This window comes from Triturus cristatus, chromosome 9 (assembly GCF_964204655.1).
Source record: "Triturus cristatus chromosome 9, aTriCri1.1, whole genome shotgun sequence".
NCBI classification, from domain to species: Eukaryota; Metazoa; Chordata; class Amphibia; order Caudata; family Salamandridae; genus Triturus; species Triturus cristatus.
In genome coordinates, this window is record NC_140592.1 from 1,102,508,666 (window position 1) to 1,102,524,892 (window position 16,227).

Below are 16,227 nucleotides of genomic sequence, written 5' to 3' on the forward strand. Positions count from 1 at the left end.
GCGTCAAATTTATGTCTTACTGCTTCTCCTGACCCACTTCTGTCCATGATGTTTCCATGTAGGGGACTCTGGCTATCCCAACATGCCATGGCTGATCACGCCTCTCCGCAACCCCAGAACGGCTGCCGATCACCGGTACAACAATGCCCATGGCCAGACCAGGCGAGTTATTGAGAGGACTTTTGGCCTCCTGAAGAGCCGATTCCGGTGCCTCCACAAGACCGGCGGCTCCCTCCCATATGCACCGGTGATGGTCTGCACAATCTTCCTCGTGTGCTGCATGCTGCACAACATGGCAGTGGAGAAAGCTGTGCCACTCATCCTGGATCCGGATGAGCAGGAACATCCACCCGTGGAGGATGAAGGGCTTGGTGACGAGGCAAGTGATGTGGAGGAGGAGGAGGAAGAGGACATCCGGAGTCGGCTCATACGCAACTGCTTCGCTTAGTGGTGAGTTCCACTGTCTGAGTGTGCACGCATTGAACCTTGTGTGGCATGTGTTGTAATGTGTGGGTCCATCTGCATGTATGCTAAGTGAGTCAGAGGTGTGTTTGGATGTGTCACTCGAGTGATGATGTCACTAACAAAAATGTAGCTGAGACACTATTTTCACCTAGCAGTTTGACAACCTTATACGTGTCGAGTACATACCCATGCATGCGGATGAGCATCTTTTGGCTGACTTCTTGTGTGTCTCTCATCCCCAGGTATTTGCGCATGCTGTCTGCTGGTGGCATCGTTGTGCTCCTGCTATTCCTCATGAATACAGCAACGTGTGCTGAATCAGCGTTACATGCACGGACATGTTGAAAAGTCTCCTTTGGGTAAGGGATGCAGCACGGCTTTTGGGGTGTGGTATTTGTTTACAATGTGTGTGCACTGCTCCTGTGCATGTTTGTTACTTTGCATACATGTAGAATCACCATGGGGCACATGACATGGAGCTGGATTCACATGAATTGATGACACTTGGTGACAGTCATCTGTAATGGGATTGTGGATTGTGATGAAGGCATCAATGTGTGTAACACTGCCCTCGGAAACATACGGGATGCACCGGGTTGACATAATGTGGGACATCCCCATTAGAGGCTCAATGGTGAATAGCAGCCTCTCCGTGAGCAGCAGGGGGTGTTTTGCTCAAACCCGTCACTTGTGTGCCAGTTCTATGGATTTCCAGCATCCGTGGTGCAAAGGGGGTTGCCAGTGTAGGTTCCCACATGTTCATCTACATGACCTGTGCATCTGTTAATATAGATGCATTAGCCTTCCGGACAACATGACTAATAAAGGTGTCCCTCAGCCTCCAAGGTGCCTCATCTCGGTCAATGCAGGTCTCTTGCCACTGTGCATGCGGCATGTCTGGCATAGTTATCAGAGATTGTGCATATGAGTCTATGTGTAGAGTAGCAAGATGCAAGCTGTTTGTCAGGGATTATGATCTGTATTGTGCATGAAGTCCATGGCTGTGTAGGTATGTTGGCATCTCAGTCCCCACAACGCCCACTTTGCTGATTGTGCATCCATTGTCTGTGTGTGTGCCATGTTGAACCAGACACTCCTTCCTTAACAAACATCTTTTGCAGTAGTCCTTTCTGACATCCTTGTCTTTGTGTGCAACTTGTGGCATGGTTTTCAGGACAAGGCGCCTGCTGCTGCAGGCCCTGCAGCAAGGGCACACAGAGTTTCTATATTTAGCCTCACACACACGCCTCTAAGAAGCACCCCCCTTTCTCCCTCCACCCATTCATTTGTGTGTAATCAGCTTGTGTGTGACACAGTTGCGGTGGCAAAGGCTGGACCGTCTGCACATGCTACGTGCACATTGCACAAGCCTCATGTCCTTGCTTGAGCCACATCACGCTACACCATGATGTTGAGGCCACCCACCAAGCAATGTCCATCCAATACATCTGTCGCATGCACTCAGGCATGCACTAAGCGCCCACACAACACCTTTGCATAATGAGTGTGCAACTCCAACTGCCTACACAGTGCTGGCACGCCTTCCAGCCCCTGTCACACCAACCAGGTCATGTCCCCCCTACTCCCCACCAGCTCGGTACCACAACAAGGCCATGGGAGTGGTACTCCAGGCCTCTGCATGTAGTATGGTGTCATTGTCGGACACATGGCACAGGTATCATGTCTCAGCGTGTCAGTCTACAATGTGTCCAGGATCCCCCTCTACACCATGACATGCCCACAGCATCTCATCATCATCTCGTGTGCCATTGACAGCCAGGTGCTCCTGACCCTCCCCAAAGACGCAGCCCTTGTCAGTTCTCATATTCAATTATGCATGGGATCCATTGGCAGATGGCTCAACATCAGCCACTTGATGCTGGACTTGTACAATACTGAGGTGATCATCTGCGGATTGTCCCCTTACAGGTGGCTCAACTGCTTGTGTCCCACCCGCAAGGGCCCTGCACAAGCACCCAGTGGCCACGCACACGAGCTGGTGTGCATCATGGATTGCTTGCTCACATGTGCTATGCTAATCACCAGCATCTGTACCTCAGGCTGCAGCACACTCTGCATTATGCACATGATACCCAGTCCGATCCACCTCAAGGCAAGACAGACCATCCCCCAGGTCCACTACAACATCCGTGTCAAATCCTACCCTGCCCTCTACAGACAAGTACATTACAACTCCCATGATACTTGTCCACATCCAGGGTGCTTCTGCGCAGCTCTGCTTCAACATCCGGCGGCCCAGCCACATCACCGTTCAACAGAGATAGCTGCAATGGATCACTGTCAGCTGCAGGATGACCTTCATAATCCACACCCACACTCAGGGTGCAGTCCACGACCACGACCCCAACACAACCTTGTGGCACTGTCATCCAAGACCCCATTGTGCAATCTCCATGCATCCAACCTTGGCCTGGCCACCATTCTCCACATCCACCTGACTCCGGCATTCAGGACATAGTTCTCCCACCTGGCTACACATACCTGGGACTCCCACCCCAGGACACTCCACATGAGCCCTGACCTCTCTGCATGACTGATGCTCTTCGAAATAGGTCTGTCCGCACAGTTGTGCAGGCACCCTCTCAGCTGGTTGAGCCCATCACGGGTGAGTATGGTGCTCCATGTCTGTATTGGATGATACATTGTGACCCATGTGTGTCCTGTGCCAGACTCAGATCCAAAGGTGTGGATGGTTGGGGTTACTTCAAAACTCAGGCATGGTTTGACATTACAACACACACATCTTATGAAACAACATGACGGCATCATCTCGTGATTGTGATGATTTTTATTAGTGGTGGGGTACGTGTTTGTGGGGATGAAAAGAGGTGCTCGCCGGGTGTCTAGAATCCAAAGTTCACAGGGGGAGTTGGTATCCTTGCCATTGGAAGTCATCAGAGTCCATGCCACAGTCTTTGTCAACATTGGTCAGACTGTGACCAGCAAGTCCATGTGGCAGAGAATGTCATTGGATGAGGTGCTGCTGTTGCGCCAGAGGGCCAGGTGCCAGGCCAGGTGACCTGGGAGATGGTGATGGTCCGCTGACTCTCACGGTCTTTTGCGTGGATGACCCACCTTCCTCCGGGGACCCTCAGAAGCAGGCCGTGACGATGTTTGTGATGCTCCGTCGGACGAATCCTCCTCCTCCTGATCCCTCCCTGTGGCTGGTGGTGATGTTCGCCTGGTGGCACAGGGAGGGTTGCCCATGTTGTCGGCAATCCGACGGAGTGAACGGCTCATGTCCGTTTGCACCGCCACGAGCTCAGCCAGTCTTGCCTCCATCCGTCCTTGATGTTGTCATTGACTGGCATGTTGCTCGGCCTGCAGGGTCTTCATCTCCTCGAGGGTCCCCTTGATGTCTGTGAGTGTCGACACAACCTGGCTGATGCCCCTGGTGTCACGCCGGTATGTGTCCAGGATGTTGCGTACGTGTGACATACCGGTTTCCTCAGCTGGCTGGTCAGGTTCGCGCCTCCGCCTGCCTTCACTCCCACCACCCCTGCCCACACGAGCCTGGCCTGCCGTTGTGGGAACATCGGGTCTCCGGGAACCCTGAGGGATGCCATTTGCGGGGTCGCCTGCCTCCTCCTGGGTGCCCGGAGTACCTTGTCCCTCCTGGTCAGACTGGCTGTGTTGTTTGGTGCGAGCAGGGCTCCTGGGTGTATCCTGGGATGTGGCAGGAATGGGGGTGGTGGTTGGCACAGTTGTACCTGATGCAGGTGCTGCAGGGGCTTGGGCCCCAGAGGGGCCAGATTGGTCAGGTTCATCCACGGAGTGGTGAGAGTCGTCGCTGCCGGTGGGATCATCTTTACGCCAAGCCTGGTCCTGTGATTCTTCCCCCCCAGTGTTGGGGGAAGATCGACGACGTTGCCCTGTGTGTGAGAGAGAGACAATGTTAATGGTGTTTCATGCGACATCCATGTTTCATACATGCGGGATGCTGGGTGAGGGTGCTGGTGTAGGGGCCTGGGGTAGGGTGCGTACAGGCACGGGCATGGTGTAGGGGCCTGGGGGTACAGGCCATACATACGGGGACCGGGGGTACGGCGCGTACATAGGGGGGGCTGGGGGAACGTCGCGTACATACGGGGGCTGGGGGTACGTCACGTACATACGGGGGGAGGGCTGGGGGTACGGTGCATACATACGGGGACCGGGGGTACGGCGCGTACATATGGGGGGCTGGGGGTACGTCGCATACATACGGGGGCTGGGGGTACGTCACGTACATACGGGGGGGGCTGGGGGTATGGCGCGTACATACGGGGGGGTGTTCGGCGCGTATGCGGGCACATGTTTAGACGTGTACATGGTTGCTATTGAAGTTCGCTCCGTACGGTGTTTTTTCCATATGGTTGTACATTCGGACGGACGGGACGGATCGTACTTGCGCGCTCGGACTTCATTTTTACGATTTGTACGTAAAAATGTACGGGGACGTGTCGGGAACTTTTCCAGACCCGAGGACGTGTCGGGGATTTTTCCCAATGCGATTCGTTTGTAGTTTTTCCCATACGAATCGTACTTGCACGTTTGTACGGGACTTGTTCGATTCGTACGGAAAAAAATACAGATACGATTCGTACCGGGAATATTTTTCACGGATCGGAATCGGCACCATAATGTCTTATCCTTAATCCCTCACTGTGACAGACAGGAAGTAAGAAGTGATGGATAGACAGTACTAAAAGCTGCAGATAGATCCAACATGAGATGCAGAGAAGTTTGCTATCTATAGTTAACAAAATTGATAGACTGTCCTCCTGCATGGATCTTATGATAACTAGGTTAGAATAACCTCAAAAATGCATAAAGGCAATTGAATAGAGAATTTCTGATGCTGAAGACCAATGGCAACAAGAAACTGCTCAACATGAAAAATGTAGTTACATCACCATAGCTGCTATTGAGCACCCGGAATTTAGCGGGCCAATGTGGGATGGGGGTAATGTTTCAGGGGATGTTTATGTCATGTGAATCCAGGTATACCACCTATGCGTCATTGATGCAATACATGCAGGTATATTGCCCCACTCACTTATCTGGGTCATTGCAGTGGTTGGTAGACTGTGCTAATTGTAGAGAACATGCATGATGACAGAATGCTAATGTTTATGACCTGGAATGTGAGAGGTTTGAACGGCAGACACAAATCGTGCTAGTCCTGGTGTTATATGGTTCATACTTTCTCAGTAAAACTGTGCGTTAGTTGGACAACATAAACATCAAAACTGTGTGAAACTGAGCCCACACATTCAGGATATCTTGGCCTAAGTCCTGGCTAGCTCACAGTGCAGAATCTGTACCCCTAACCTGGTAAGGTAACAGGTGCAATGTGCAACCTCAGAACATGACAACCCGGACTCCCTAAGGAAATCGTGGAAACAGATCTAGAACCCTTTCGTTTGGTAAACCATGCATACCCTAAGTGATCCACAAGAAATACACAATGTGGCATTTCAATATTTAATGAAGCATTATGATTCTTGTGTAAAATACATGCGCTGAAATAATCAATAGAAGAAAACATGACAGAGTAATCAATAGCCCGAGAGTAGAGAAGAAGATGAATAATTTAACCATTGTGCTGTTACATGGAATATAGGCTTGCATATAAGAGTGGTGGTATTTATGCTCCTACCTAGCGCACCCTATCCTAGTGTCCCTTGGGTGGGTATATCTGCCAGAATCCCTGTAGGTTGATCTAACTCCTCCGTTACCTGCGGGTAAGTGTCATCAGGGAGCCCGTCTTGGTGGAGAGCTGGGAATCATCCTTTGCAGGCAGTAAACAGGAATCAGCTGGGTTGGAATTCCAGCATGTGGAGATCTCAGCAGAGGCAGCAAAATGCTCCGCTAACTAAACAAAGGAGAGATGTCATTTATATAATAAACATCACCCATCTTGCCATGTCGAAGTCCTAGTCAGGCTGCCATTATTGATTCTACCCTAAAAAGCTGTTGCAGAGCGAACAATAATAAACAAAATCATTTTGTGCAGTGAACTTTGGCTTTTGTACAGAATGTTCAAGGCTCTGCTAATGTGCCTAGGGAGATGTGTAAATGTAAGCAAAGGTATTTCATAAAACATTATCCATACAAACACGCAAGCAAAAAGTGTGTCATATTTCAATATTCAAGAAAAAATTTAAAATTTAAACTTGATCATGTATAATGGAGGTGTTCCTGCCCGGGCCTAATGTGACCATATGCCGCTGGTGTATCTGGATGAATACGTCAGAATCACCCGATTACATGAAACTCACTTGCCTATCACTTTTTAGTTAATTTGAAAACATCCTGGTGTGCACATAAATATCAAGCATCATACTCCTCTTTTAGAAGGGTAAGTGCTTTTGACCACAAAATTCAATATCAGATGACTATTGTTATTCAGTGGCTACTTCAAGGAAAGCACATTACCAATATATAGACCAAACACAGGTGACCAGGCGACCCACTGTTTTTCAAGAGGCGTGGAACAGCTATCACCTCAATTTTTTTTTTTTTGGGGTGGGGCTTTAATGTTGTGGTCGATAACATACATGATAGATCATGTCTTGCGGGTCACCACTCTCCGACAGCAACAGTCCAGCTAACTGTGATTATTACTGCCTACAATCTAGTAGATATTTGGCATACTAGAATGCAGGGTCAGAACTGATTTGCATAAGGCGAACCTTTGTCTAGAGTGGCACAGTGCGTTGGAATGCTACCACGAGCGATTGCCTACGGTAAGACTAGTTACCCAGCATTCCTCCTATTACCATTTGTATGATTTATGTAAATCCCTAAGTGGCCATGGGTATGCCCAGACGTGGGGATTTGCACTGTGCCATAGGATAAAACCTATACCTCACTGACAATGCCTAACAAGGCTGAAACTGGTCTTGGGTTGCTTGTATTCCCCTTCTGGAGCAGGCCTCACCTGGCAGTTTGGGATGTATTACTCCAATGAGGAGCATGGTCAGTACTGATTTGCATAAAGCGGGCTTCTGTCTAGAGTGCCATAGTGGGTGAACACCCGAAGGGTTTGAATGCTACTCCAAGTGATTGCCAGCAGTTAGACTATGTGCAAGTATTTCTTGCATCACCATTTGTGTGATTGTTGGAAGATGTACCAATTCCTACATCAGCTGTTTTCAACTGTAAAGATAATAGAAATAATTCAAAGCTTACCAGACAGCTGAGCTCTGGGTAGTCATGGAATTCCACAGAAATTCTGGAAAGATTTGCACATCTCCTGGCACAGTGATTGCTATATTTGTTTAAGGAGGCACGCAGGTTGTTCACCCTCTCCACCTCTCTGAGATAGGCAGGTCTGATCAAACTGCTCAAGCCTGACAAACCACAGGATCGATGTGAATCTTATCAGCTGCTGTCATTGACACTAAAATACTTACTAAGCTACTAGCCAACAGGCTACTTCCTAAAATAGGGCAGCCTAATTAATCAGGTTTTTTATCTAGCAGATCAACAGCACATATTCTAAGGTAACATTTTTACGCTGCTGCACCAGTTGACCCCTGAGTTGCATGCATGCTGCGACTGTCTTGCTCAATGTGTTCAAAGCATTGAGTTTGCTGGAATGGGAATATCTATTTCTGTTCTTGGGAAGAATGGGTTTCCCTAGATCGTTGTTGGACTGGATCAAACTAGTCAACACCAGCCCCACAGCCCAGATCCAGTTGAAAGGTCAGCTGTCTGTCTTACTTGCCAGAGGTTCACAACAGTGCTGTCTGCTGTAACCAATTCTATTCGCCCTAGAGATTGAGCCATTATCTTTCAAGCTGTGGCAGGACCACTTGAACAGAGGGCTGTTTTTCAGGGAGCATGGGTATTTTGATATCACTATATGCTGAAAATATGGTATTATTCATCAAAGTACCCGTATATAATACATCACTTCTTATTCAGGGAATGTTTCTGGTAGGATACCTTTGCGGAGTTTGGATTAATTGGAACAAAACTTTGATATTTTCTCTCTTAAGGTGCACCCCTGGACGTCAATTAGAATATCCTCACTGCTGGTGCAGTGCCTCTATTAACTACCTAGGTGTATGGATAATTCATTATGTATTATCTATCATTAATGAAAACTATGGGCTTGCTCCAGATTGAATATAGAAAAAAGGTGAATCAATGCGTGGTGCTGTGCCTATTGCTTGGGAGCCCTGTAACCCATATGAAAATGGTCATTGCACCGAAATTACTGTACCTGCTCCTCAACATGCCTTTGCTCGTAATGCAACATTTTTTTCTTCCTGCAGAGTTCCGTGACACGTTTGCACCAGATGGCCGTGAAAGGAGGTCGGCGATTGAGCACGTAATACTCAACATAGTCTGTTCCCGGAGTGGGACAGTGATCTAGGACCTTTACATATGGATTAAATGCATTTTTGCAGACTCAGTGGCATATTTCTAATCTTTTGAGAAAGTGCTGTTCTATTTGAGCTCGCACCATATGGACCACAGTTCGCGGAGTGTGCGGACCAGTGTCTGCCCTGAAGAAGCCCGTGTGGGTGAAACGAGTTGGCTGTTGTATGTTCAATAAAGAATAAAAGGATCTACAAAACATAAAAGTAAAAAATTCGATACTTCTGTCATCGTTTCGTGCATCATTTGTGGTATTTGTACCCTATGAAAATATGTTCTTGTAACAATGCTTCTCCCATTTCCTGTATTGCAGTTTTTTTCCGAATGGTGAGGATTTTAATGACAAAGTTATTGTGGGCCAACAAGATACCTTGAATTAAGCGGAAAATCTTGACCCTCCCATAGGACCTTAGCGGGTTCATGGCACCTGATACAGACTTATACTATTTATGTATGCAGGCACATTTTGTACAATGCTGATATTTTCCATCACCCTCTATACGCCTCTTGTAGCAATTGAAAAAGTAATGTACACCCTATATCACTTCTAACAACGGTTTGTCATCAATCAGCACTCATATGTCGTGCCATAGGCACAGAGGCATGAACACCTATAGTATAAACCGTCCGAGCCAAGCTGGACTGTCTGTACTCCCAGTGGCTGCCTCAGGCTCTTATCAATCACCCCAGGCTGGGAGTGACGCAGGAAGGCAGAGCAACTCTACAAATAAGCTCCCTTGGTTTGGTCACACTGGATAATATTTATTCAGACGTGCACGTCATTGACCTTCACCATATCACTTCTAGATCTCTTCACACCATGTTAAATGTGTTTCTGTATTTTAGGTTCCAGGCAGCTGGCATAAGTGAGCTTTCAATGTTCCAGCAGAAAGCACCTACTTCCCAGCCACTTTCAATGCTAATTTCCCCATCTAGGTCCTCATTATGAATGGCCCATTCTTTGTAGGTGCCTGTGTAAATGCCTGTTTGCACAGGGATAAGAATTACAAGTTTTGTGGTTGTTAAAACACGCCTCACAGTTTTCACCAAGTACATTTCGGCAGGTACACTTACCAAATTTTACCCCGTGAAAATGCTCAGTAAATACATACAGATTTTGGTGAGCAAAGCCCCAAAATCCACATGTTATGCCCCATTTTAAAGGGCACACCTTGTACTAGGCAATCATGTTTGCATCTTTTAAATTCCAAAACCCCTGGTATCGGAAGTTAAAAGGAGCAATTATAATCACCTTCCCAGAAAGGACTCGTAATTAGGGCCCTAGTAGGAGGCGCATTTTCTCCCGTCCTTATAATGCTAAACAGAAAGAGACCCCGCTCTGCACCCTAACCTGGAAATGTTGCAACTAGCGGCCCAAATGGAGCATTCTGGACATTACATCTCCCCAACAGTACCTCCAACCGGTTTGGGCTTCCATGGATAACGTCGGTGAAAAAGAAGTACTAATCGAGGGGCATGGACATGTCCCACAGGCTCCCAAGTGCAATCCTCAGGTCTTTAGCCCTTCCAATGTACTAAATACTGTAGTGTACCTTCTACCTTGTACCCGTCTAGAATCCACATTAGCTCCTACTTCATATACTTGTTCATCGGAGCAGGATGGATTGGCAACACAGTCGTAGGGAGTTCAAGTTTCATGGCTACAGGGCTTATTATCTTTATGAATTTATAGGTCCCTATAAAACGAGCTTTGAATTTCCTAGCCTCTTTTATTGTGATCTGGTAAGTAGACAACCAGACCATGTCCCCAGGACTAGGGCAGCAATGACGATCTGCATTCTTCTTGTACTCAGCCTTGGCTTTGTCTAGGTTGACTATGGCTGCCTTTTGTATCTCATGTATCTATATGATGATCTCTAGTACAGTAGGAGCTGCTGTGGAGACAGTAGGGAGTGGTAACAGAAAACGTGAATGAAAACCGTATGAACAGAAAAAGGGATAAGAGTCTTCAGAGCAGTGTATAATATTGTTAATAAAAAATTCAGCTGCCCATAGATATGTGTCCCAATCCGAGGTGGATTGTAATAACTGACACCTTATATACTGCTCTTAGAACTGATTGACCCTTTCTGTCTTTCCATCAGTTTGTGGATGATGTCCTGAGGAAAAACGCACATCGATTTGTAAAAGATTGCCCAACCCCTTCCAGAACCTGGAAATGAACTGAGGATCCCGGTCTGAAGCCCAGGTAATCTAACAATGTGTTATACGAATAACAAAGCTAACTCCTGAGATATAGGGAGGAATTTTAAAGATATAAAGTGAGACATTTTTGTTAACATGTTCACCACCACCACCAGTACAATAGTGTTTCCTTGTGTGGTTTTAGGTAACTCCACTTGAAATCCATTGAAATGTAATGCCAGGGACTAGGAGTAGACATGGGAACCAACAGCCCAGCAGGTTCTTGATGTGAACTCTTGCTTTGTGCACCTATGTAGCATTTCTGTGTGTAGTTCTTAGTATCAGTTGCCAGAGAAGGCCACCAAAAGTGCAGTCTCACAAGTTCTACAGTTTTCTTATATCCGGGATGGCCTGTGAGTAAATGAGCATGACTCCATTCTAAGGCCTGTCTTTGTAATTCTTCTGTGGGAACCACTAAACCCCCTTGTATGTATAGGAGGTTATTAGTTCTTATTCCTAGATGTTTTGTCTCCCATGCTTTTACCTCCTCAGTGTCTTGTGCTACTGACACCTTCTGAATGAAATCCTCTTAAGAACATACCACCCCAAGTACCCATTCAGTGGCAATAACAGGAAGGGGCTCCCATTCCTGTTCCTCAATCTCATAACCCAATCTAGATAAGGCATCCGCCATTCCATGTCTCTTTGCCGGTTGAAATTGTATGACAAAATCGAATTTGCTAAAAAACAAGGTCCACCTTAATTGTGTCATAGATAGAGCTCTTATAGATGTCAGAAATAACAGATTTCTATGGTCAGTGAGAACAGTAATCTTATGTAAGGCTCCCAACAAGTATTGGCGCCATTTCTCAAAAGCTCTTTTAATGGCTAACAATTCTTTGTCCCCCATGGAATACTTTTGCTTGTGTGAATAGAAAGCCACAGGATGTAAGCATCCTGTGGTTGTATCTCTCTGAGACAGCCCCCCCCCCCTTATAGCCAGCTGGGCAGCATCAGCCTCTAGAGTAAATGATTGTGAAGGGTTTGGGTGTTTTAGTATTGGAGCTGGAGTAAAGACGTACTTGTGTTTGTGGAAGGCTGTTTCTGCTTCAGGAGACCAAAAGAATGTTACCCCTTTCTTAAGTCTTTTAGTTATAGCAGAGGCTAGTGCTGAAAAATTCTCTATGAATAGTCTATAGAAGTTTGCTGAAACTTTGTGGAGATCCAGTGAGGTATAAGGATTATACATTGTCTTTAAAAAGTGTTGAGCGTATTAGATATAAGCAAGGTAAGGTAGCTGTCGAAATTGTAGGGCGGGGGGAACCCTCTAATGCTGTTTTATGTAAGAATACTTATGATTTTGAATGATGAAAATAACTTGCTGTTCACTGAATATCTGTGGTCTGAATGACTTTAAGAAAAGGCGCGAATTAGCTAGAATTATTTATGCAAGTTCATGGGATTTGCTTTTTTTACAAGAGACGCACATAGCGTGGTCCAATAGGGCCTGGCTTGGCTCTCTAGGGCTTGAACTGTTGGCCTGTACTTCTCAGGCAGTTAACCAGAAAGGAGTTGCAATTCTGGCTAAAAGGGGATTTTTGGAGGTCAAAAAACATAAAGTGGATACATTTGGTAGGTGGGTTGTGATGGAGGTAGTAATCTCACAGCAAGTCATGACGCTGTGCTCAATATATGCACCAAATGTGGACGATCCAGACTTTTTTCAAGTAATTAATACAGAGCTATCTCTTTACCCTCAGCCTATGTTGGTCTGTGGTGACCTAAACATACATATCTATTTGCAGTTAAATATGAGGACAGCCAAATCTTATACGGGCAGGAAACCGAGAGCTTTTAGGAGTCTGCAGGCGTTGGTGCAAGATCAAGGCCTCTATGATGTTTGGGTGGAGTTAAAACCAGGGCAAGATGGGTTTACGTATTTTTCTGCCCCACACAAGAAGATGGCACGACTGGATCTTTTTTTGGTCTCTGATGTTATACTATCAAGGGCCTCTATAAATGTACCCCCTAAGATAATTTCGGATCACAGTCCAGTAGTATTAGAGTTTGAATGTGCTGGGTTAAAGGCTAAGGGGAGAAAATGGACTTTTGATAGGAAGTTATTGATGAATCATGATTACTGTAGTTGGATGGAAAAATGGATCCCTGAGTTTATTCAGCTGAATATTGGATCTGCCAGGACGGAGATTGTCTGGGACGCTCTCAAAGCTGGCATAAGAGGCGAGACAGTAAGGTTTGTAGCAAGGAAGCGGAAAAAGGACCGTCTGAAATCTCTAAATGATTTGGCGGCCCTCTCTATGCTGGAGCAAAAACTAGTCTCTGAGATAAAGTGTGCTGGGATGGTCAGGGAGGTTCATGCGGAAGTTGCTGCTTTTCGTTCAACTATATATCAAGGGTATGCAGATGAAGCAGCCGCCAAGTATCAAGTACATAGAAGCGAGTTTTATGAATATGGAGAAAAGGTTGGGAGTGTCCTGGCTAAAAGGCTACGACAAAAGGAGGTTTACTCTAGGATTCTCAAGATTAAGGATATGGATGGGAACTTATTAGAGACCCCCTCCTTGATTCATGATTCTTTTAAAAAATATTATGAAAAACTATATACGGCACAACCGGTCAGAGGAACGCAACAATATTTAGAGGAAATGGGCGCTGTCGGATTAGAGGAGGTGGATAAAGATGCACTAGTAGAAAGGATTTCTTGGGAAGAGATCGAAATAGTTATGCTGTCACTAGCCTCAGGGAAGGCGATGGGGTCAGACTCAATCCCCTTAGAGTTTTACACTAAGTTCAGGAAGAGCCTAGCTGGGCTACTGACCTTGGTTTTCCAGGCTGCGTTTAAGGGGGCCCCCCCGGCCTCTTGGTCGGAAACAGTCATAATAATCTTTAGGAAGAAGGGAAAGGATTCCTGTGAGCTCTCTTCATACCGCCCAATCTCCCTTATAAATGCCGACAACAAAATATACTCGAAATGCTTGGCAAGGAGATTGGGGGGGGATTATTACACCTTTAGTCTCACTACGACAACATGGATTCATAGCTGGGAGAGGGACCACGGATCACGTCAGGCGACTTATATCTGTCTTTGACTGGGCACAGGCAACGGGGGTTCCCGTTGGGGTGGCCCTGTTGTATGCCGAAAAGGCATTCGACAGGGTCTCCTGGGAGTTTTTATGGGCAGTGATGAGATGGAAGTCCTTTCCTAACGATTTTATACGAGCAATACAGTCTATGTACCTTATGCCGAATGCAATAGTACGGCTAGGGGGAGAAGAGTCACAGAGGTTTATGGTTAGCAGGGGCACGCGGCAGGGGTGCCCCTGCTCCCCACTTCTCTTTGCTCTGTTTATAGACCCCCTCATAAATAGGCTGGAGGCTGATACTGAAATTTGTCCGGTAAAAGCGCATATATATTCAGTGAAAGTCTTGGCATATGCTGACGACCTCGCGGTGCTTTCTGCGGATATGAATAAGGCTATGGAAAGAATTGTGGTCATTACTAACAATTTCGGTACAGTGTCTGGCTATAAATTAAATCTGGATAAGACACAGGTGTTACATACGGAGGCTGGTTTACCATTAGAGATGGAGGTAGCCACAGAAGCAATGTATTTAGGTGTGCTTATCTCTACTAAAATTCAAGATATACCAAGGATTAATGTCGAATCACTGATCGCATCATCAAATAATACTTTGGAGCGTTTAAATAGGCTGCATCTATCTCTATATGGAAGGGGTAATGTCCTAAAAATGTAAATTTTCCCGAAATTCCTGTATCTGTTTCGGGCTATTCCAATTATGTTTCCCAATATCTTTTTTAAGAGAATAGAGCGAATGTGTTCACGGTTCCTCTGGGGGTTCGTCGCTCTAGAAGGGCGATGAAATGGTTATATCTGCCGGTAGAGCGGGGAGGTCTGGCCCTTCCTAACTTTTATGTTTACTATAGCGCTACGCTGCTCCAATTTATGGGTGTGTTGGTATCTGGGAACACTGAGGTTCAGGAGCCCGCTTTTTCCCCATCTATTTATGAATGGTGTTTGGGAGAATCGGCGCGAGGGTTACTGCTAAAAATCCTGGAGCCAAGTTATTATAAAAAGACTCGGTTTAAGATTATTCAGGCAGCATATGTAGTATGGAAGAGGCTCAGGAAACAACTAGTTATCCCTTGTATCACGTGGTACGCACCTCTGGATTCGTATGCTTTGTCATCTACCGTGTGTCATGATTCGGTTATGAGGAAGTGGTCACAGCATGGTATAAGAGTAATTGGGGACTTACTAGAGATGGGTGATATTCTTTCTTTTTTGACACTCCAAGAGAAATTTGGGGTTGGTAGGTCTGATTTTTTCAAATATCTTCAACTTAGAAGTTTCTTGCAGGCTGAAATTGCGAGGGGGAACTGTCAGGTGTCTCAGATCCGGTTATTGGAGTTGATAAAAGGGAAATCTAAAATAGGTCAAATATACAAGGAAATTATCTTAAAAGAACCTGATGATATCCGTAGATTTGAAGCAGCGTGGGAGGGAAAACTGTCATTAATCAATCTCGATCTTCAGCTGGTATGGAGGACCGCTAGTTCTATTTTGCTTTCTGGCAGTCTAAGAAGTCAAGCCTATATGGCCATGTTTAATTTATATTATACGCCAGCAAAGATTGCAAAGTGGAAGGCGGGAAGGGGGATGAGATGTGCTAGATGTGGTCTATATGGGGCAGATTCGATACATATGTTTTTCTCCTGCCCTTCGCTTCATCAACTCTTATCGGATATTGAATGTTTTATTATAGGGTCTCTGGGTATACCGATTTCTGTGACTGCACCTTTGGTTTTGTTCGGGATAGAATTTGGTATGGACTCGGGGAGGAAATTGGTACCCCATAGAGGCCTAAAGTTCATATGTATGGCGGTTCTGAGGCTATGCATAACATCCCAGTGGCTTGATCCTGAACCTCCGTCATTTGCTAACTGGAGGGCTAAGCTTATCTCAATTTACAATTTGGAAACCGCCCTATACAAATTAAAAGGTAGGGCAAGGAAGAAACTGGGGGCTGCATTATGGGAGCCGATCGGTAATTGGGTATAGTAATATATCTTAACGATTATTATTAGATATATGTCTGTAAATTATGGATTATCCATGTTGGATTATGGCTCTCTGTTTGTATATGTTCCGGATTTAAGGCTCTTTTTTTTCTGTATACTAT

The 16,227-nt window shown here is 46.0% G+C and overlaps 1 protein-coding gene across 4 annotated transcripts in view; it reads left to right on the plus strand.

Annotated features, from left to right (window-relative positions):
• The window catches only part of LOC146799438 (uncharacterized), a 145,412-nt gene that overhangs the window by 89,704 nt on the left and 39,481 nt on the right, over window positions 1–16,227 (plus strand). For 3 of the 4 annotated variants that reach the window (XR_014968901.1, XR_014968902.1, XM_085627005.1), the window contains exon 3: window positions 10,965–11,068. Coding sequence is in view for 1 of the 4 variants with exons in the window: in XM_085627005.1 (XP_085483131.1) it covers window positions 10,965–11,042 (78 nt within the window). In the remaining 3 variants the exon portion in view is untranslated. Of the gene's footprint in view, window positions 1–8,753; window positions 9,079–10,964; window positions 11,069–16,227 lie in introns of those variants that run through there. The other variant, XR_014968903.1, reaches the window with a different exon arrangement.